The sequence below is a fragment of the Lepidochelys olivacea genome (assembly GCF_965140295.1).
Source record: "Lepidochelys olivacea isolate rLepOli2 genome assembly, chromosome: 1".
Taxonomy (NCBI): Eukaryota; Metazoa; Chordata; order Testudines; family Cheloniidae; genus Lepidochelys; species Lepidochelys olivacea.
The window spans coordinates 64,356,664-64,379,594 of NC_140411.1; the positions used below are offsets into that span (position 1 = coordinate 64,356,664).

The 22,931-nt window shown below is 42.2% G+C and overlaps 1 protein-coding gene across 1 annotated transcript in view; it reads left to right on the forward strand.

Moving 5' to 3' along the window:
• The first annotated feature begins 349 nt into the window (after positions 1-349).
• The window catches only part of VWA8 (von Willebrand factor A domain containing 8), a 291,052-nt gene continuing 268,470 nt past the window's right edge, over positions 350-22,931 (forward strand). The window contains exons 1-2 of the mRNA XM_084611928.1: positions 350-545; positions 11,749-11,826. Coding sequence (XP_084468054.1) covers positions 398-545; positions 11,749-11,826 — 226 coding nt within the window. The 5' untranslated portion in view covers positions 350-397. The remainder of the gene's footprint in view (positions 546-11,748; positions 11,827-22,931) is intronic.

Sequence of the window (22,931 nt, forward strand, 5' to 3'; positions counted from 1 at the left end):
CACGAAAGGGGGGGGTGAGAGACGATGGCACACAGCACCCCAGCAACGTCTCCCCCCACCCCTGAGCTGGGGAGAGACGGACCCACTCGGGGCAGGTTCACTCAGTCCCTGCCTCTCGGGGCCCGGGCCTGCTCCCATGAAAGCGGATGGCAAAGCGCTGGGCTTGGCCTTCCAACCCTGATATTCTATGATTTGGCTCCCAGGCCCCAGCATCGGGCCCCGGGGCAAACGCCGTCACAACCAGCCGCCGGGGCGCCTCCCTCCCCGGGCTGCCCGAGGCCGGCCGGCACCAGTTTCCGGTGGGACTTTGTGCCTCGGCGTTTCCCTTCCCCCACCCCGGCCTGCCGCTTCCCCGGTCCCCGCCCGCCCGGTGCGCGTCTCTGGCCCGGCCTTCCCCATGCAGTCCCGGCTTCTGGGCTTCAGCGGCGGCCCCGCAGCGCGGAGAGTCCGGCTCCTTTTGCAGCAGGTGGTGCGGGGCCGCCTGGCTGGGGAGAGGCAGCTGCAGCCGGAGGTCAGGGCGCTGCACGGCCCGGGAGCCGCCGCAGGTAACTCCCCTCCCTGCTCCCGGGTTAATGGGGTGTGACTGCGCCCCCAAACTCCAGCCACTTTTACACCCCTGTGAGCCTCCACGGCCCCCCATCAGCTCTCCAGCCACCATCAACCCCCATTGCCCCAGATCCAATCACCATCAGCCCCACCGGCCCCAAACTCCAGCCCCTTCCACACCCCGCCATCAGTCCCCACTGCCCCCAAACTCCAGCCCCTATCAGCTCCCACTGATCCCAAATCCCGCCACCATCAGCCCCCACTGGCCCTGAACTCCAGCCCCCTCCACCCCCAAACTCCATTACTCACATCCCACCATCAGCGCCCACTGCCCCCAAATCCAATCACCATCAGCTTTCACTGTCCCCAAACTCCAGTCCCCTCTGTGTCCCCATCCACTCCCACTGACCCTAAATCCTCCCACCATCAGCCCCCAGTGCCCCAAAAAATCCCAGCTCCCAGATTCAGCCATAAACCCAAATTCTAGTCCCCCCCATTCACCATTAGCCCCTCACTACCCCATATCCAACCACCATCAGCCTCTAATGCCTCCTCCACACCTCACCATCAATCCCCATTACCCCCAAATCCCAGCCCCCAAATCTAATCCACATCAGCCCCTACTGCTCCCAAATCCCAGTCTCACCTGTCCAGATCCAGTTCTAATTCCCTCCTTCCCTTATCCCCAAACTCACTGGCTACATGTTTTTAATCTCCTCTAGTCTTAATCTCCTCTCCTCCTCACACACTAGTGGTATCTTCCATCTCATGCCATCTTCAACACACTGGGTGTGTTGGGGTTTTTTTGGTGGATTTTACTTTAAATTTTTTCTCAGGGTCTTGTATCCCTTTTACTTGTCTGGAAAGTCAAAACAAAAGTAACTGGGTTATAGGAGCAGGACAGTTCCCAGCTCCTCTCTATCTAAACTCTACTGGATGTATAGGTTTTGTAGTGAAATTGGGGGATGTTGCCTCATTTTAGGGCAACAATTCACCAATTTTTCTATTCTGAGAAGCACCTCATGAGAGAGAGAGAGCCTCCAAAACACTTGCCTTATCTGTCCATTACTTTTGTTTCAAAATGCTTCATTTTGTGGATCATCAGGAAGAGCTCTGCAGCCTATAGTTTGAGAACCACTCCCCTGGGACAGAGTAGTGATACTTGTATCATTACATTGCATAGGGTTGCCACCTTATGAAGGCAGAACCCCACTAAATTCAGGGGTCCAATGGTGCTGATCTATTTGCAGGATTGGACTTGCCTGTAGAATATACTCCTCTTACCTTGAGGCAATTTTACAGGTTTAAAACGTGGTCTTAGGACCTGTATATGTTCCCTTAAGCAGCACTGTTAGAACATATAATTGACCGTTGTCCTGCATATATTGGGATGAGTGGGACCCTGTTCCTTGAACAATCCCAGAGTATCTTATAATGACGTTCAAGAAATGTGACAGCCTCACACAAATTAGTACTGGGTCTTAAAACAATAACATACGCCAACAGTAGGTGACGTTTTTCTGGGTGTGTGACAAAGGCATCACAATTCCTAAATATAGAATGAATAATGACCAATTATGAATTATTGAGCTAGAATCCTTTTGAGGGGTCCTGATGGTCTCTTAAATTTATGTAATTGTTTTAATTCTTACTTACAGCATTATTACTCAGATTTGCTGCCAGATAATGAGACGATCAGTCAAATATTTGAACAGATTTGAGTTAATCAAGGAAGGAGCTAGTTTGAGGAAAGAATATAATGAGCTAGTATAATATTCAGAGGATGTTGGAATAGGAAAAAACTTATAAAAAGTGAGATTGAAAAGATTGGGATTTTTTACCTTAGAAAGGAGATACATTAGAGGGGGGGTGATAAAAGTTATGTCAGTAATAGTATAGCACAGGTAGATCAGGAGCTTTAGTTCTCACATCTCATAACTCAAGAACAAGAAGGCGTTCAATTAAATTAGAAGGTGGAAAATTCAAAACTAATAAAAGGAGGTACTTTTTCACCCCATGCATAATTAGACTGTGAAACTTTTTAACACAATGCATAATTAGATTACAAAACTCTGTGCCAGAGGATGAAATTGAGGCCAAGAATTGAGAGAAATTCAAAAGAAGATGGGGTATGTCTATGGATAACTCTGTTGTTGTTATCAAAATTAATGATGATAATTTTGGAAGGAATAGTAAGCCTTGTGCCTCAGGGTTTGCACGTCCTCTGAAGCCACTGTCAGAGACCAGCTACTGGACTAGATGGATTTTGGATCTCACTCAGTAAGGCAATTCCTATGTTCCTATGAATTGTGAGGTCTTGATATTAGGAATTCTGTTTATTGCCCATTCTCCTCCAGTGGACTCATTCTCCTTAGGTCCTCCCTGCATCCTCTTGCAGGACCCAGGACTCCTATACCTTTGATAACTTTGGGTGTGCAGTCGGGTAACCTGCTCCTCCTCTTTTGCAACAATGGGTACTTTCATTACCTTCTCCATGGGCTTTCAGGGGGCTGCCCCCACTAGCAGGCTTCTTGATATAGTGTTTCCTCTCTTCGCCTATGCAAAATGAGATTTTTGGGAAGGGCTGGAAGCTGCAGCCAGCTAGGTAAGCAACAGTCAGTCTGGTGCCCTGATTGTCTGAAGCTGAGACACATCCCAGATACTGGTGTGGCAGTAGCTCCTCAGTATTGGGACAGAATGGTTGCCTGTCACAGTTTTATAAAATGTGAAGGGGTGGCACCCAGCTCCCCCTAACTTTCTTTGCAATAGGGAGTAGTGGCCTCCTGGCACCCTATAAAGAGCTGTGGAAGAACAGATGCAGGCAGCCAGTGTCAGAGAGTTATGAAGAGGGGGGTGGGGAAGTAATAGAATTATGGGAAGAGAAAAGGGATTACTAAAGCTTCATGGAAATACTTGTGAGAGATTTGCACTTGTGCAGCTCAAATGGGAGATCCTAGTTTGTTCTGATTATTACTTGATTTCTTGAATAAAGGGCAAGAGTTGGTCCATTTGAGAATTTTTATATTCAGGTTGCATGTTCCAAGCCAGTGGAGTATAACCATCTGTTACTTTTCTTCAGTGAAGTGGTGGTGATGAAAAATTTTTAAAAAATGTATTTACTTTGTTGGCTGAGCTTATGAGCAATGAAGTGTGCAACCTTTTAATTGGCTGAGCGAAGTGAGGCCTACACTCCTGATGGCAATTCTCTGCTTGTGTGTCTGGGCATAATTCTTGAACACCACAGGCGATCAAATCCAAAATTGCAGGATATGTTATACACAAAAATGGGAAGAATCCTATTGATTTTTGGTGGAAATCAGAAACGGGTGGGAGGGAGGCAGCTCTTGGCATTTGGTTAGCACACCCTCAGCTTTAACCACATCTGTTTTTGTCTAGAGAGTCTAAAAAAAAAATGGCTGCCATCAACTTTTTCTTTTAACACCTTCCAGCATAACAACATACCCCATCTCAGCTCTGCCTATCGTTCCAAAAGCGTTTAAAATGTTGACAGCCTGAATGACTTATATTCCAGACAGAGAGAAAAGAAATAATTTTACAAATTCCAAATTAGGGGGGAAATGGAGGGCAGCAAGGACCCCCTTGTGTGTGAAAGGAGGTTGGCAACCCTCTAGATGGAAGCAGGCTAAGATGAGCAGTTACAAGGGAAATGGGGAAGACTGTGAGTTCTTGGCATATGGTGAAAGGGAGAATTTTTGAGGCGGCATACAGAGCCTCTGGCATGAAGATGGGAGTAGGGGAATTGCAGGGAGTGGTTTTATTTAGTCAGCAAGAGACCTCTCCTGCCGACAAAGAGCAGCTACATTGCATACCTTAAAGGACACAGCTGTGCTGCTGTAAGGTGTGCAGTGTAGACATAGCCATGCACAGCTCAACAGGCTATTAACACTTAATAAACATGATTTCTTGGTCATTCTCTTTGAGTAAAATTCAGTATATAGGCTGTGAAATTCAAAATCTGGCAATTGTTTTAACTTCTGATATTTAGTAAATATTTATTTAATTATAGCCACAGTTGTTTGTTGGTTTGTTTTGCAAATATTTTTTGGGTTAATACATAAACCTTGTTGTCCTGAAGTTGAACTTGTTTAGCCGATTCAAGCACTCGACAAGGACTCTTATTAATAGTCACATAGGAATTGCCAGGGTGAATTTTGAAGGGTGTTTCATCTAGTTTTCAATAAAAGGAAGTTCTTTTTAATAAGTCTCTTTGATTTTCAGACATAGTTTATTTTCTTTTATTGTGTCACTGAAAATATTCTAATTATCAATTATGCTTGATGTTTAAGCTTATTTAAGAATAGGTTGACAGCTTGGATATTCCACTTTGAACAAACTGTACTTTGCAAACCTTATTTTAGTATTGAAACACTAAGTTAATTTTCATATTACAGTACTGACAAGCCTGGACAGCTTAGCACTGATAAAGCACACTAGTGGGAAGTGCCAACTGCCTAATTGGTGAACAGGACAATTCTCAACTGTTCAGCCCAGGATATCATTCTCTTTGAGCCAGAGAATTTTTGGCTGTTAAATTCATGTTTTTACTGGAAAAATAAAGCAGCTGGCATATACCCCCTCCATGTCACTAAGATTCAGAGAATGCCGTCTCAACTGCGGGCCTCAGAGAACACAACCAATGTCTTTATTGACATTGTAGACCAGGGATCGGCAGCCTTTGGCACGTGGCCCATCAGGGAAATCCCCTGGCAGGTCGGGATGGTTTGTTTACCTACAGCGTCCGCAGGTCAGCTATTGCAGCTCCCACTGGCCGTGGTTCACTGTTCCAGGCCAGTGGGGGCTGCGGGAAGCGACATGGCCCGAGGGATGGGCTGGCTGCCACTTCCCACAGCCCCCATTGGCCTGGAACGGCGAATTGCGACCAGTAGAAGCTGCGATCAGCTGAACCAGTGGACGATGCAGGTAAACAAACCGTCCCGGCCCGCCAGTGGATTTCCCTGACGGGCCACGTGCCAAAGGTTGCCGATCCCTGTTGTAGTGAACTAGTGAAGAAAATCATTAGTTCATAGTAGGGCTATTAGCACAGAAGAAAATCAAGTCTCAGCCAAAAAACATCGGAACTTCTCTGGTTCTAACACAGCTAATGTTGATTAGAAATGACATTATGTATTATGAAAACATTAGATGCTGAAAGTCAGCACTGTGTTTCCTTAGAGGGAAATGTGGCACCACATATTTTGTCCAGAAGAGTATCGGTTCTCGCTTGAAGAAATTTTGCTAACTGAGGCAAAAGACTTTTTTGGAATGTTAGTAGAATTTCAACGTAGGTACCTTTATTTGCTAACAAGTAACCCCCAACTCTGCAATGTCTGCAGACTGTTTAATGCAGTGGATATAGAGCTAACTTCGTCAGTTAACCCAAAAAAAGGAAGCAGTGGAACAAATTTTTGCTTGTGATACTGTTTTCCTGGAACACTTAAATAAAAAAACGAAACAAAACACCCCTAGTATTCCAAAGACCACAGTTATCCTTCAGGTGTGTATAGAATAGGTCTGCGAGCACGAATAAATTTATGACTAAAGACTACAATGCACAAGCCAAAATGCAGGCACAGAACTATTTAAATAAGTGTAAAATCTTGCATTCAACTCCAAATACATGCTTACTGTACTTCGTAATAATTTATTCAAAAAGGCTGCGGAAAAGGAAAAACCAAATTCTTAATAACAATACCATTACCCTTTTCAAGCTTAAATTGGATCTCTAAGGATGAGTTGCCATTCTCTTTGCTATATGTCCTTTTGTAAAGGTGTTTTATAAATGATATCAGTTGGAAGCATTTATTTTTCTTTCCTTCACTTTATCATAAAATGAAGATTTAAAAATATATATACAGATGTAATTTAGCTGTTGAACTTTTCTCAAACAGATGTGGTATAATCACACAGAAATTGGTGTTAGCAGTGCATAACACCACAGTTTAAATGTGTTTGTGCTATTAGTTGCAGGGAGAAGATGAATATTTTATATAAAACTGAATTATAGATATTTTGAGATCATTTTTCAGTATGGTAATCATATAATTTCAGACCTAAAGAGGGCAAAAGAGAGAACCCTCAATCACCCAGTAAGAATGCATTTCAAACCTCCCCGTGTCTCATTAGGGTCCTAATCCTGCAAGGACTGACATATGTGCTTGGAATTATTTATATGCATAATGTTACTGACCTCAGTGGGACTGCTCACAGTGAGTAAAGTTAAATACATGCCTACGTCCTTTCAGATAGGAGTCTAAAATTATAGAGGAGATTCTTTGTTTTAAAATGGCCATTTTAAATTTATTGTATTTCTTTTGCTTTTCATGATGTGTTATTTCACCATAAAAAGTAGCTAAAAGAAAAATGTAGGAAAAACTATTTTCTGCTACTTTTTTTTAAATTGAGGTAAAGATATAATCTATTTATCTGTCTTTATATATGACTCATACACAGTAGTGGTGTATGTCTACACTATGGAGACCATACTGGCATAGTTATGTTGCTGTAGCTATGCCAGCATAACCCCACAGTGTAGACGTAGCCTATTCCAGTGTAAGGGTTTTTTCTGTCAGTTTAGGAACTCCACCTCCCTGAATGATGATAGTAAAGTCAATGGAAGCATTATCCTGTTGGCATAGCTGCATGTACACCAGGGTTAGGTTGGGATAGCTGTTGGTCAGGGTTGTGGATTTTCCACACCCTTGAGCAAAGTAGCTATGTGAATCTAAATTTTAAGTGTAGATCAGGCCTTTGTATCTCACAGTTTTTAAAAATAGATCTAACAATAGCTCTTTATTCACCACTTGTAGGAAAAATAATTTGATGGGGTGGAAAAAATTTCAAAGTAATATATGAGTTTTTAAATGAGATGTAAACCTAGGTCTCCAATCCTGCGATTGTGATCCATGTGTGTGGACAGCTGTCTGCATGAAATTATTATGTGGGATTAGGCATGGTCTTGATAGTCTGAATGATAGACCTAATTCTTGACCACTACCTGCCATGTAGACACAGTTAGGTCCACAGAAGAATGCTATTTACTATCACGTAGGGAGGTGCAGTTCCTACAGCAATAGAAAACCCCCTTCTGAAACTGTAGTCTGTGTCTACACTATGGGGCTATGCTATAGCTGCTGTGGCAACCATAGTGTAGACATGGATTTTTTTCACTTCTTGTAGGAATAGGGGTATATTAAATGTGTTATCCAGTCTAAATTGCAGTTCTAGAAAAACAGAGGGTGTTAGTTTCCCTGGGTTGTCACATTTTTATTAGCTAAATTAACTCAAGATAGGCAAATATCTTTATTTAGAAGCTCACTTTCCAACATTTTTGCTGTATTTGAGTGAAAGATAAAAATTGCACAGCTTCAGGAAAGTGCTGTTGAGCTACTGTGTTAAGGTTCACTTTTAAACTGGCACTTTTTCCCCCAAAGCTATCTGTTCAGCTGTGGTTTTCAGGACTTCATCAGTGCTCATTCTAGGGCCTGGTCTACGCTAGGAATTTACATTGGTATAGGTATGTCTCTCAGGCGTGTGAAAAATGTAGGTGAGAGACATAGCTATAATGACCTAACCCCTGGTGTAGATAGTGCTAGGTCAACAGCACAATTCTCATCAACCTAGCTACTGCCTCTCGGGGAGGCTGATTACCGATAGCGATGGGAGAATCCCTCCCACTGGCCTAGGTAGTGTCTACACTGAAGTGCTACAGTGACACAACTGTGTCATTGTAGTATTTTAACTCCATTTTGATGGAGGTAGTACAAGAAAAGGGAAAGTTTGGAATGCTCATAATATATGTTTGTAATTTTTAAAAAAACAGTGTGTCAATAGAGGGAACCCAAATAATATACTTGACTATGCTGATGTTAGAAGGACAGGTGAGGTCCCTTTATATATGAACCATAGAGATAAGCATGAATAAGAACCTAGACTAGAGTTGCACACTGTGGTGTTTCTGTAGGCTGAGTTCATCGCACACACCTGGAGCTCCTTGCATTCCTCCATTTCACCACAATTTGTAATTTGTAAAATTATTTATTTTCTTTCTGCCTGGGAGATAAGTCATTCAGGGCATCATCATTTTAAATTCCATTGCCATCATGAGCAGAGCTGAGTTGGGGAGGAGGATGTAACCTGGACAGTGTTAATGGATGTCATCAACTGGTCTTTTTATAGAGCTGGTTAAATCTGATGTGTTTGCTAACCAGATGTCAGGAGCTCTGTATGTGCCCTATTTCCACCTTCCTGTTTTCCCATTTTCACCAAATGGGCACTATATGGGCCTGATTTTAATGGAATTTCAGGCTTTTCTGGTTTTCTGATTTTCATCAAAATCAATAGGCTCTGCTCTTTGATACCTAGAACAGTGCATGAAACTTTGGAATTGACAGGATGTGGTTTTCAGAATATATCATGTTACAGGAAGACAGACAAACAGAGAAATGCCATCAAGTTGAGTGTAAGGCCTTGCTTTGCTTGGCGAATAAAATAGTCTAAAAACTGCTGTAGTTTCTATTGTATGCAGTGTAGTTGTAGCTGTGTCAGTCCCAGGATATTAGAGAAACAAGGTGGGCGAAGTAATATCTTTTATTGGACCAACTTATGTTGGTGAGAAGTTGGTCAAATAAAAGTAGTTTCTATTATGATCCTAAAGCTTATAGTGTCTTATTTTTGTATACAAGAAACATCAAAAATAGAAGGGAAATTGTTTTGGTTTTTATTTTCTTCTTCTTTTTTATTTTTTACTGGCCCACTCCTTGTCTGGTATCACACACCTTGTTCTTTCAGCCCCTGTCTCATTCCTGCTGTATTTGAAAGAATCATGTGTATATGGGAGAGAGACAGTATGTTTACAGCTTGAATGTAAATGATTTAAGCTAGAAGCTAATTAGTCATATACACTTGTTTTGTCGCTCGTTGGGTGGGGGAAGGCAAGAAAACAAACTGACACTAAATTCCTGAGGCAGACAATCAGACAGATCTGTTTTAAGAGGAATTTTAGCTTTCAAGAAGATGACCTGAAGAAGGAGGTTGTGGGGCTTCAGGCAAGCAGTGGACCCCTTGGGACAGTTGCCGAAATTTCAGGTGTCTTCCACCTACTTGGATCCAGCTTGCTTCATTATCACCCTAGTGAGCAAGAGAAGTTAGAGCTGCAGACACATAAGGAGAGTGGGAGGGGATGCTTTGGTTGTAGTTTTCAGCCCTGAAGTGCTGGCTTACTACATTCTTTATAACAAATGGAAAGAGTAAGTTTTAAAGGGATCCTGAGCTTAAAGGAACAGTGACCATCAACTAGCCACAGGGAAAGACTGACCTATTATATTGATGTAAGTGGAGTTACTGTAGGAAACACTGCATACGTTGTTTGTCGATACAGTGCTTCTTGTAGACTGTTAAAGGGTATTAAATAATGAATGTTAGATTTGTTCAAGCATTTCTTAGGAACCAGGATTCAGGAAACAGCAAGAGGAATATGGTATTAAAATAGAGTAGCATGAAAGGAGGCTAAAAAATATCATAATTCAGACACATTACATTACTGTTGATTCAAAAATGAAGAGTGTAAGGAAAAGGAGCTAATTTTTTTTTTTTTTTGAGGGATTGGCCAAGGACTGGAAGTTGAAAATAAAATACAAATCTGTACTGGAAATGTAAAATTGAAAAGTGCAACTTAACGCACAAATACAGCCAATTAAGGGATGCTGGGAAAAGATAAAGGTAGCAAAGCTGGAGAATGAGCTAATGCTAGTTGAGAGAGTCAAGGGAATAATTAGGGTTTTAGAATTTATCAGGGAAAACTTGTAAGACCTGAGAGAAAGTCCATCAGTAAGGACTAGCTTATGGGTTTCCACAGACTGTGGGTAAATGGCAGTACAACTAGGTGTTGCCCAAGGAGAACCTTAGGGTGTCACAAAACGATCCCTAATTCCTCTCTTGCTCCAAGGAGGAAGTAATCTGCGCCAGCTCTGTGCCTGGCCCAAATACTTTCCCCTCTATGCCAGCTCAGCTGTGTTGGCTGGTGAATTTGTGGGGGTATAAGAGGTGTAGTGAAGGCTTCACCCACTTCCCTTCCCACCCAACTATGCAAGAATGGGAGAAGTGGCTCTGTGGAGTCTGCTCTCATTCCTCCATGCTGTGATATTTTTATGTTCCCTAATTCCGCTGCATACTCTGGTCTCTAATGGTGCTTAAAATGAAGAAGGATGTATCTGTATCTAGTGAACTTTTAAAAATGTTTTTTTAAAAAAAAACCCTCCTAGAAGAACTGTTTGAACTAGAGAAAGGTTGGTGGGAAAAATTAACTACTTAAAAAAGGAGGTGAAAGACCCTCTAAAATAACCATAGAGAAGGGATACGTGGAAACTTTGAATATATACAATCAACATCAGACATTTTGCATACATGTTAAAATGATGAGCGAACACATTTATTGTCCCCTGTGGCCTCTTGTGAGCTGCTGCAAACAGGGAGCTGTGGCCAGGATCCTTTTGAAGCACATGGGCTGACCTGGGGGTTCATGAGAGGGTTCTGGGTGCTAGCTCTGACTTATATTTGCCACCCCAATCCCTCAGAAAAATATAACCGTAAACTAAGCTACCAATTCTAAAACTTCACAAGAGCTGAAAGGACTTAGTGTTTTGTGACATCTTAGGAAGATACCAGATTCTGCAGGTTCAACAACCATTGAGTTGATGGGGCACTGATTGAGATGAGTGGGTCAGTTTGCACAGCTCAGAGGTATTGTTTCAGGCTGTCTGCATACTCTGGAAAATCACCACTCCATTAAGTTATGCTCATTTCACATTTTCAAGGTTCTGCAGTCTTGAGGGCTAGAAGATTAATTTTTAAAAGATGAAAGCTCAGATTCTGGAGCACAGCTCTGCGGCGAAGAGTGAATTCCATAGCTGTGGAATACAGAGGGCTCTGGCTATAACAACAGCAAAAGTACTGTCTATGGAAGTGTTCAGTTATTATTTAAACCAAAAATATCCTGGTGCTTGAACCATTGGAAAGTGTTAGATGCTAGTACAGTAATAGTTCTGAAACTCAGCAGAGGCTGTTCCCTGAATGTGCAGTCATACCCTTCTTCACTTTTAGGGCTACAGTATCAGCATTATTGAAAGCACATGTATGTTTTTAAAAAAGCGTACAATATATTCTAATATTTCTTCTTTTTTTTAGGTGATACTGTTACTATTGGAGATGTGTCATTTAAACTCAAAGTGCCGAAGAGCCCTGAACTTGTGCCACTGAACTACAGTAAGAAACCTCTTTCCTTTGGCTAGTGAATGTATAATGTGTCTAGAATATTGGAGCCCAGTCCTACAAACCCTTACTCTCATGCAAACAATATGTCTCAACTTATCCCTCGGTATTTTAAAGAAGAAACTGAGAAGAATATATTTTTTAGAGGGAAGCTGATTAAAATTGTAATGGGCATTCACCCTACCCTGCCATCCCCCTTGAGAGAGAAGCTGTGGGAATGAGAATGGAAATGCTTTTTGTGGTGGGCCTGTTGCTGGCGCTAGGCGAGGCAGACACTGTTGTGGTAGGACTGTGGTTGCATTAAAGTTGTTTGGATTTTTAGATAATATGGTCGGTCTTCATTCCTTCAGATACTCTTGATGTTACAGTACTTTTAGTATAAATTACTTATGTTAATTACTCTTAATACCTTAGATTAGTGTTTCTCAATCTTCTCAGGTTGGCAACCCCTTATTTGAAGTAAAACATTTTCACAACACTTGTACTCATTTACTATAAAAGTCAGAGTACAAAATGTATTGGTAACAATAAACCTATATAATTTAACTGTGTATGTGTATGGAGAGGTTGATAGAGCGTATTTGACCTTGAAGAGTAAGGGTGTGCAGGGAGCGGGGAAGTGAGATTTCTTTGCTTTAGTTTGTAATAATTCTCTCAATGCCTTGTGACTCCTCTGGGGGCTGTGACACACCAGCTGAGAAATACTGCTTTACATCATTTAAAATTCCTAAACATCTGTGCTAAAAAAACAACAAGGAGTCTGGTGAAAAGAAAAGGAGTACTTGTGGCACCTTAGAGACTAACCAATTTATTAGAGCATAAGCTTTCGTGAGCTACAGCTCAGTTCATTGGATGCATACTGTAGAAAGTGCAGAAGATCTTTTTATATACATACAAAGCATGAAAAAATACCTCCTCCCACCCCACTCTCCTGCTGGTAATAGCTTATCTAAAGTGATCACTCTCCTTACAATGTGTATGATAATCAAGTTGGGCCATTTCCAGCACAAATCCAGGTTTTCTCAACCCCCCCCCCAAACATACACACAAACCCACTCTCCTGCTGGTAATAGCTTATCTAAAGTGACCATTCTCCTTACAATGACAGGTTTCAGAGTAACCGCCGTGTTAGTCTGTATTCGCAAAAAGAAAAGGAGTACTTGTGGCACCTTAGAGACTAACCAATTTATTTGAGCATGAGCTTTCGTGAGCTACAGCTCACTTCATCGGATGCATACCATGGAAACTGCAGCAGACTTTATATACACACAGAGAATATGAAACAATACCTCCTCCCACCCCACTGTCCTGCTGGTAATAGCTTATCTAAAGTGATCATCAAGTTGGGCCATTTCCAGCACAAATCCAGGTTTTCTCACCCTCCACCCCCCCCCCACAAATTCACTCTCCTGCTGGTGATAGCCCATCCAAAGTGACAACTCTCTACACAATGTGCATGATAATCAAGTTGGGCCATTTCCTGCACAAATCCAGGTTCTCTCACCCCCTCACCCCCCTCCCAAAAACCACACACACAAACTCACTATCCTGCTGGTAATAGCTCATCCAAAGTGACCACTCTCCCTACAATGTGCATGATAATCAAGGTGGGCCATTTCCAGCACAAATCCAGGTTTTCTCACCTCCCCACCCCCATACACACACAAACTCACTCTCCTGCTGGTAATAGCTCATCCAAACTGACCACTCTCCAAGTTTAAATCCAAGTTAAACCAGAACATCGGGGGGGGGGGGGGGGAGAGGGTAGGAAAAAACAAGGGGAAATAGGCTACCTTGCATAATGACTTAGCCACTCCCAGTCTCTATTTAAGCCTAAATTAATAGTATCCAATTTGCAAATGAATTCCAATTCAGCAGTTTCTCACTGAATTCAGCGGTTTCCAGCTTTCACCCTGACCACACCACACGATCCATCGTCTACAGCCAAGCTCTGCTATACAACCGCATTTGCTCCAACCCCTCAGACAGAGACAAACACCTACAAGATCTCTGTCAAGCTTTCTTACAACTACAATACCCACCTGCGGAAGTAAAGAAACAGATTGATAGAGCCAGAAGAGTTCCCAGAAGTTACCTACTACAGGACAGGCCTAACAAAGAAAATAACAGAACACCACTAGCCGTCACCTTCAGCCCCCAACTAAAACCCCTCCAACGCATTATTAAGGATCTACAACCTATCCTAAAGGATGACCCAACACTCTCACAAATCTTGGGAGACAGGCCAGTCCTTGCCTACAGACAGCCCCCCAACCTGAAGCAAATAGTCACCAGCAACCACATACCACACAACAGAACCACTAACCCAGGAACCTATCCTTGCAACAAAGCCCGTTGCCAACTGTGCCCACATATCTATTCAGGGGACACCATCACAAGGCCTAATAACATCAGCCACACTATCAGAGGCTCGTTCACCTGCACATCCACCAATGTGATATATGCCATCATGTGCCAGCAATGCCCCTTTGCCATGTACATTGGTCAAACTGGACAGTCTCTACGTAAAAGAATAAATGGACACAAATCAGATGTCAAGAATTATAACATTCATAAACCAGTTGGAGAACACTTCAATCTCTCTGGTCATGTGATTACAGACATGAAAGTTGCTATATTACAACAAAAAAAACTTCAAATCCAGACTCCCGCGAGAAACGGTTGAATTGGAATTCATTTGCAAATTGGATACAATTAACTTAGGCTTGAATAGAGACTGGGAGTGGCTAAGTCATTATGCAAGGTAACCTATTTCCCCTTGTTTTTTCCTATCCCCCCCAGACGTTCTTGTTAAACCCTGGATTTGTGCTGGAAATGGCCCACCTTGATTATCATACACATTGTAAGGAGAGTGATCACTTTAGATAAGCTATTACCAGCAGGAGAGTGGGGTGGGAGGAGGTATTTTTTCATGCTTTGTGTGTATATAAAAAGATCTTCTGCACTTTCCACAGTATGCATCCGATGAAGTGAGCTGTAGCTCATGAAAGCTTATGCTGAAATAAATGGGTTAGTCTCTAAGGTGCCACAAGTACTCCTTTTCTTTTTGCGAATACAGACTAACACAGCTGTTACTCTGAAAGGAGTCTGGTGGCACCTTAAAGACTGACAGATTTATTTGAGCATAAGCTTTCATGGGTAAAAAACCCACTTTTTCAGATGCATGGAGTGAAAATCACAGATGCAGGCATACCCCTGACACTTGACACCATTTGTGCTGTACATTTACTTTTTCATTTCACCCAATTTTAACAGTGAATATGCACTAGTCCATTTCACTTCTGTTTAGTCAGTTTCCAGTTCTCTTACACTAATACAAATACTTTAATTTCAATAACAACAAATTACAACATTTTAATTCTGTTAGGTTGGTAAATCTATATGGGTATGTATTTATTTTCTGTGATCTAAATCTGAGGCCTGAATTATTGGATAGTGTCTCTTAGTTTTTTGGCATAGAATCATAGAACTGGAAGGGACCTCGAAAGGTCATCTAGTCCAGTCGCCTGCACTCAAGGCAGGACTAAGTATTATCTCTAGACCATCCCTGACAGGTGTTTGTCCAACCTGCTCTTAAAAATCCCCAATGATGGAGATTCCACAACCCCCCTGGGCAATTTATTCTAGTGCTTAACCACTCTGACAGGAAGTTTTTTCTAATGTCCAACCTAAACCGCCCTTGGTGCAATTTTAGCCCATTGCTTCTCGTCCTATCCTCAGAGGTTAAGAAAAGCAATTTTTCTCTCGCCTCCTTGTAACAATCTTTTATGTACTTGAAAACTGTTATCATGTCTCCTCTCAGTCTTCTCTTCTCCAGACTAAACAAACCCAATTTTTAAAATCTTCCCTCATAGGTCATGTTTTCTAGACCTTTAATCATTTTTGTTGCTCTTCTCTGGACTTTCTCCAATTTGTCCCCATCTTTTCTGAAATGTGGCGCCCAGAACTGGACACAATACTCCAGTTGAGGCCCAATCAATGCAGAGTAGAGCAGAAGAATTACTTCTCGTGTCTTGCTTACAGTACTCCTGCTAATACATCCCAGAACAATATTTGCTTTTTTTGCAACAATGTTACATTGTTGCCTCGTATTTACCTTGTGATCCACTATGACCCCCCAGATCCCTTTCCGCAGTAATCCTTCCTAGGCAGTCATTTCCCATTTTGTATGTGTGCAACTGATTGTTCCTTCCTAAGTGGAGTACTTTGCATTTGTCCTTATTGAATTTCATCCTATTTACTTCAGACCATTTCTCCAATTTGTCCAGATCATTTTGAATTTTAATCCTATCCTCCAAATCACTTGCAACCCCTCCCAGCTTGGTGTTGTCCACAGACTTTGTAAGTGTACTCTCTATGCCATTTTCTAAATCACTGATGAAGATATTGAACAGAACCGGACCCAGAACCGATCCCTGCGGGACCCCATTCGTTATGCCCTTCCAGCATGACCGTGAACCACTGATAATTACTCTCAGGAAATGACTTTCCAACCAGTTATGCACCCATTTTATAGTAGCTCCATCTAGGTTGCATTTCCCTAGTTTGTTTATGAGAAGGTCATGCAAGACAGTATCAAAAGCCTTGCTAAATCAAGATATATCACATTTACCATTTTCCCCCCTATCCACAAGGCTTGTTATCCTGTCAAAGAAAGCTATCAGGTTGGTTTGACACAATTTGTTCTTGACAAATCCATGCTGACTGTTACTTATCACCTCATTATCTTCTAGATGTTTGCAAATTGATTGCTTAATTATTTGCTCCATTATCTTTCAGGGTACAGAAGTTAAGGTAACTGGTCTATAATTCCCCGGGTTGTCCTTATTTCCCTTTTTATAGATGGGCACTATATTTGCCCTTTTCCAGTGTTCTGGAATGTCTCCCGTCTTCCATGACTTTTCAAAGATAATTGCTAATGGCTCAGATATCTTCTCAGTCATCTCCTTGAGTATTCTAGGATGCATCAGGCCCTGGTGATTTGAAGACATCTAATTTGTCAAAGTAATTTTTGACTTGTTCTTTCCCTATTTTAGCCTGTGATCCTACCTCATTTTCACTGGCATTCACTATGTTAGATGTCAATCGCCACCAACCTTCTTGGTGAAAACCGAAACAAAGAAGTCATTAAGCACCTCTGCCATTTCCACATTTTCTGTTGTCTTCCTCCCTCATTGAGTAATGGGCCAATTCTGTTCTGGGTCTTCCTCTTGCTTTTAATGTATTTGTAAAATGTTTTTTTTGTTACCCTTTATGTCCCTAGCTAGCTTGATCTCATTTTGTGCCTTGGCCTTTCTGATTTTGTCCCTACATACTTGTGTTATTTGTTTATATTCATCCTTTGTAATTTGACCAAGTTTCCACGTTTTGTAGGCCTCTTTTTTGAGTTTTAGATCACTGAAGATCTCCTTGTTAAGCCAGGGTTGTTTCTTACCATACTTCCTGTCTTTCCTACGCAGTGAGATAGTTTACTCTTGTGCCCTTAATAATGTCTCTTTGAAAAACTGCCAGCTGTCTTCAATTGTTTTTCCCCTTAGACTTGCTTCCCATGGGATTTTACCTACCAACTCCCTGAGTTTGCTAAAGTCTGCCTTCTTGAAATCCATTGTCTTTATTGTGCTGTTCTCCTGCCTACCATTCCTTAGAGTCATGAACTCTACCATTTCATGATCACTTTCTCCCAAGTTGCCTTCCACTTTCAAATTCTCAGCCAGTTCCTCCTTCTTTGTCAAAATCAAATCTAGAACAGCCTTTCCCCTCGTAGCTTTCTCCACATTCTGAAATAAAAAATGGTCTCCAATACATTCCAAGACTTGTTGGATAATCTGTGCTCTGCTGTGTTATTTTCTCAACAGGTGTCTAGGTAGTTGAAGTCTCCCATCACCACCAAGTCTTGTGCTTTGGATGATTTTGTTAGTTGTTTTAAAAAAAAGCCTCATCCATTTGGACATGTGGTTAAGTTACAAGATTTGCTAAACATGTGAGCAAGACATACCAGCCAGATAACTAAGAAAGAGGATTCTCTGTACTACCTCAGAGCACTAGTCCACCCTGTCTGGTATCCCTGATGCTTCAGAGATAACACCACCCTCAAATACTTTTGGCATATGGTCCGTCGGAAAAAAAATTCCTGCGTGATGCTAGGCAAATCAAATAAAACTAAAATTTCACAGAGGTCACTGAGTTCTTCATTTTCTGGGTGCCCAACTTAAGACACTGGGGGGTTTGATTTGCAGAAGTGCTGAGCACGCAGTTGCAGCTGAGGTTAATGGGAGCTGTGCACTGAACATATGAAGTGTTATAAAATATAAGTACTCTGAATAATCGGGCCTTAAGCTTTTGAAGTTAAGCACCCAAAATTAGCTGACACTTTTGAAAATGTGTGTCTTAATTTCTCTGCATTAATTCTCCATGTGTAAAATAAGGACAATAATATCACCTTACCTCAGACAGGGTTTGAAGATAAATTAATTTATGTTTGTAAAGAACTAAAGCCTGAAAATGAAAACACCATAGAAAAGTCCCTAGACAAGAATAATGCTGTATACAGGATGTAAGGGTTGCATGGTATGAGTAAATAGTGCATGGGGGACACACTGAAGGGTGAGGACAAAAATAAATATTGAATGGCTACTTATTCAGTGAGTAGCATCCATCCTGATTGCACATGGATAAAATAGTACGTCACCGTGTAATTAATGACTGCTTTATATGCATATGCACTGGCAATCCTCATTTTGGTATTTCCTAATTTGTATGTGGTTGACTTTGCAACCTTAACATTCTTTTAATGTAATTTTCTTGGACGCAGTATATACTGTAAAATCAGATTACCCGAAAAAGACTTTCCACATATTGGATTTTAAATTATTATAATGTAATATTTGTAAATACAACCTTAAGTCTGTCCAGTGGATGAGCATCTTGTGGGTGAATAGCATACAGAGAACATGAGTTGAACTTTCTGTAGAAGTATTTTACTAATAAATTAAAGTATTCTTATATGGTCCCCTCTATTTACTTCACAATATAGTATAATTAAAGCAGTAATTCCTACTGATGTTGACTGTAAAACAGAGCCATCTTGTAGCATTGATCTTTAAACAGAATTCCCTATTGAAGCTAATTAGCAATTCTGCTTAAAAAGTCAGTGACATTACTAGGCCCATAAATGATTAATACGTTTGTGTTAATAGCAGGATTTACAGCAATAACTGCACTTAAGGTAAGATAAGCTGTGTTTCTCAGGTAGTCATACATTTCTGAAACTTTCAGCTTGCAGGCTGAAATTGTCAAGGCTTTTTCCTGCTCAGGGTTGGTTGGTTTGTTTGTTTGAGAAAAAATTGTTCAGCCACTAGTGTTTAGGAGGAGAGTGAGGCAAAGTTATATTTCCTCCTTTAAATAGGCTCCCCAGAATCACAAGGAAGTTGCAAAAAAATGTTGACCAGTTTTAGAAAGAAATGATTGGATTAGAAATATAAGAAAGCAGATATTGAGGTGTCAGAAGAAGAGGTGGTAGAACAAACTGATAATTTAAAAAAACATGAAATCCATAACAATGATTTACATCTAAGAGTTCTGACGGAGCTTAAGTATGAAATGGCTAAAGTGCCTACAAAACTATCCAATCTCTCATTTAAAAACAGCCACTGTTCTTTTTCGAGCAGTTGCTCCACTTGTGGTTGCTCCACTTCAGGAGTGCATGTGCCCTTTGCCTTTGGTCAGAGATTTTTAGTAGCAGTGTATGTTTGGCCCGTGTGTGCACCCTTCACATCCTCTTCATGTCTCGTGTCAAGGCTGTATAGGTGTGTGCATGTTAAACACCCATAGTTCCTTCTCAACCGCCTTCGTCCAGTGACAGAATTTATTGTGTGGCTGTTTTTCTTTTTAGCATTAGAATATAGTACATAGTGTTAGTTCTTCAGTTAGTTTATAGGATACTTAGCTGTATATAGTTGTTAGAATTGTTATTCCCGTGTTCTTTTTTCCTTCTAAAAAATAAAAATATTGTTTTTTCCCCTATTCAGGGATCAAATTTTTTTTCTTGTATCTGGGATGCTGGGTTCTCTGGGTTTTAAAAGGTGCCTCTCTTGCTGAGTCAGGCGTTGCTTGGGAGACTTGCATATCCCCTGCAAGTGTAAGATTTACACTTCTTTTAAGGGAAGGTCCCATAAAAACAGGAAAATTAAGTAGAGGCTATTAATGATGAAGCAAACCTTAAGACCGGCTTCAGGCCTGGGTACGGAGAACCCTCCTGTACAGGAACCCTCTAGTTCTGTTAGTGCCCTGTGTACTTTAAAATCATGGTCACGAGAGCTTCCAGCGTGAAGGCAGCATCGAGATCCCAGTCTTCAAAACTCTCTGTGACTGAGGTTACCTATAACTGGTCCATCAGTTCTGAACTTTCCACTCAAAGACGAAGGAAGGGGATAAAAGGAGCAGGACTAAGAGTTCCTCCTCAAAGAAGATCCAATCCCTGGAATCTTCAGTCTCCGAAAGGAGTGCTGTTGAGGCACCGACTACTTCAGGTATGGTAAGGTACTCTAAGATTTCATCTCAGATCTGTCTCTTGGCAGGAAAAGAATGGGACCAAATATGACTACTACTACCATCAGAGCCCACAATAGCAAGAAAAACAGCCTCCTTAGAGTCTGTGGTGCCATCAGTATTTTCATCAGTGCTTCCGACAGCAACATCGGGAACAACCTTGAAGCCTATGTCAAGTTCTATCGTGTTCCTGGTATCTCAGGAGTTCCGGTGCCCTAAAGATCTCATGGTACCGAACGAGCCTCCTTGCGACTTCCAGACACCTCTTAGTACCAAGATCTGCTGGGTCTCCAAGTGCACATTTTGTACTGAAATTTATTGCTTCCTAAACTTCTACCATTCAGGGAGAAGGTTTGTCACCCCCTTTACAATATATGGAGGAGCATTCAGACTCAGACTCAGCTTTCTGTTCAAGGGTCTCCAGTTTATTCGAGAAGATGTTATTCCCCTCTGCAGAGGAAAGAGAGGCAGCATAGAAGACCTCTGCCTATTAGTTCTTGGGAAGACCAGTGATGGCTACCTTCCTCCGTGCCTCATGGTCCTCCTCATTGGCCTTATTGAAGCCCATAGGTAATGTACTGCAAGTAGTTTTGAGGTGCCCAGATTCAGTCTTATAAGGAATATAGTGAACCTTGTTCTCTGATGCTTTCCATCTCCGGCTGAGGGTGCGGGCTCCGGGGTTGGGCTAGGAATGAGGAATTTGGGGTGCAGGAGGGTGCTCTGGGCTGGGATCGAGGGGTTTGGAGGGCAGGAGGGGGAACAGGGCTGGGGCAGGGGTGCAGGGAGAGGCTCAGAAGTGCAAGCTCCAGGCGGTGCTTACCTCAAGTGGCTCCCAGAAGCAGCAGCATGTCCCCCTTCCGGCTCCTATGCGGAGTCGCGGCTGGGCAGTTCTGCGCACTGCCCTGTCTGCAGGCACCGCCCCCACAGTTCCCATTGGCTGTGGTTCCCGGCCAATTGGAGCTGCGGTGGTGGTGCTTGGGGCAGGGGCAATGTGCAGAGCGGAGCCCCCTGGCTGTCCCTATGCGTAGCAGCTGGAGGGGAAATATGCCGCTGCTTCTGGGAGCCACATGGACCCTGTTCCCTGGCTGGAGCGCCGGAGCACCAAAGTGGGGCACGCCTCAGACTCTGCTACCAGTGGGAGCTCGAGGGCTGGATTAAAATGGCTGGCGGGCTGGATCCTGCCCACGCTTGCTCTAGTTCAACTTCAGTACAAAGGAAAAGGTATTCTATTCAAGGTACTTTCTGATACCCGAGAAAAAATGGTTTTGGGGACCAATACTAGATCTCAGCCATTTGAACAAGGATGTCAGACATCTGAATGTCAGACATTTCAGGGTGGTGTTCCGAGTAGTAGTTATTCCCTCCTTGGAGTTCGTGGACTTGTTTGCGACTTTCAACCTCTACTTCCATGTAACAATTCATCCCTCTTGCAAAAGATTTCTTCATTTCATAGTTGATCACGGTCACTACCAGTATCAGGTCCTACCTTGCAGCCTGATTTTTGCCGCAGGGGGTTTCTCAAAAAACATCATGGCTGTAGCTGCCCGCCTCTGTTGTAAGACTGTAACAGACAGCATAGTTTGTATATATCATATCAATCATCATAGAGGAGGACTTTCCCCCTTGCTCTGCACCAAAACAATAAAGCTTTTGAGCAGGCGCAGAGCCAACCAGATAGTCATTTGAGCTTCTTACCTCCCGGGTATACAAAACACCATGGCAGACGGTCTCAGTAGACATTTGCCCCTAAATTATGAATGGGATCTGGCCTCTCAAGTCCTCGACAAAATATTCCTAACCTTTGCGGTTTCCAGAGGATGATCTTTTGGCCCTGCAGCCAACATGAAGTGCATGAAATTCTGTTTAGGAGGTGCTTTTCTCATTTTATGGACAAGTTGTTCGTTTTATGTGTATCTACCAACTCCATTGCTTTTAGAGGTTCTCAGCAAAATCAATCGGGACCAAGCCAGAGTCATTCTGATTGCACCAACTTGGCCAGGGCAAGTTGGTGTCCTTATCTCATCACACTCGCCTCTTGTCCTCCATGGTGGCTCCTGATCAATTCTCAACTATTGTCTCAAAATGCGGATTGAACACTTCATTCCAGTATGAATGTTCTGCAACTCCAGGCATGGTTCCTGTCTGGACTAGAGGCATCCTGTTCATTGGAAGTGCAATGTGCTTTTAAATAGCAGGAAGGAATCTACAAGACACATTTACCTCCAGAAATGGAGAAGATATCATCTTTGGTGTAATTGCCATTATTATTCTTAATTTTCACACAGTTGACTACAATGAGGTTCCTGAAAGGTCTTATAAATTTTTCCCGCAGAGTTGAGATCCTACTCTGCTTTGGGATCTCAACCTTGTTCCTCATCATCTCATGAAACAGCATTTTGAGCCACTGACTATGTGCTCTATGTTACATTTGTGTATGAAGATGGCCTTTTTGGTGGCCATCAGTTCTGCTCCAAAGGTTGGGCTGATTGAGGTTCTAATGGCAGGCCCTCCATTTACTTCGTTCTCCAGGG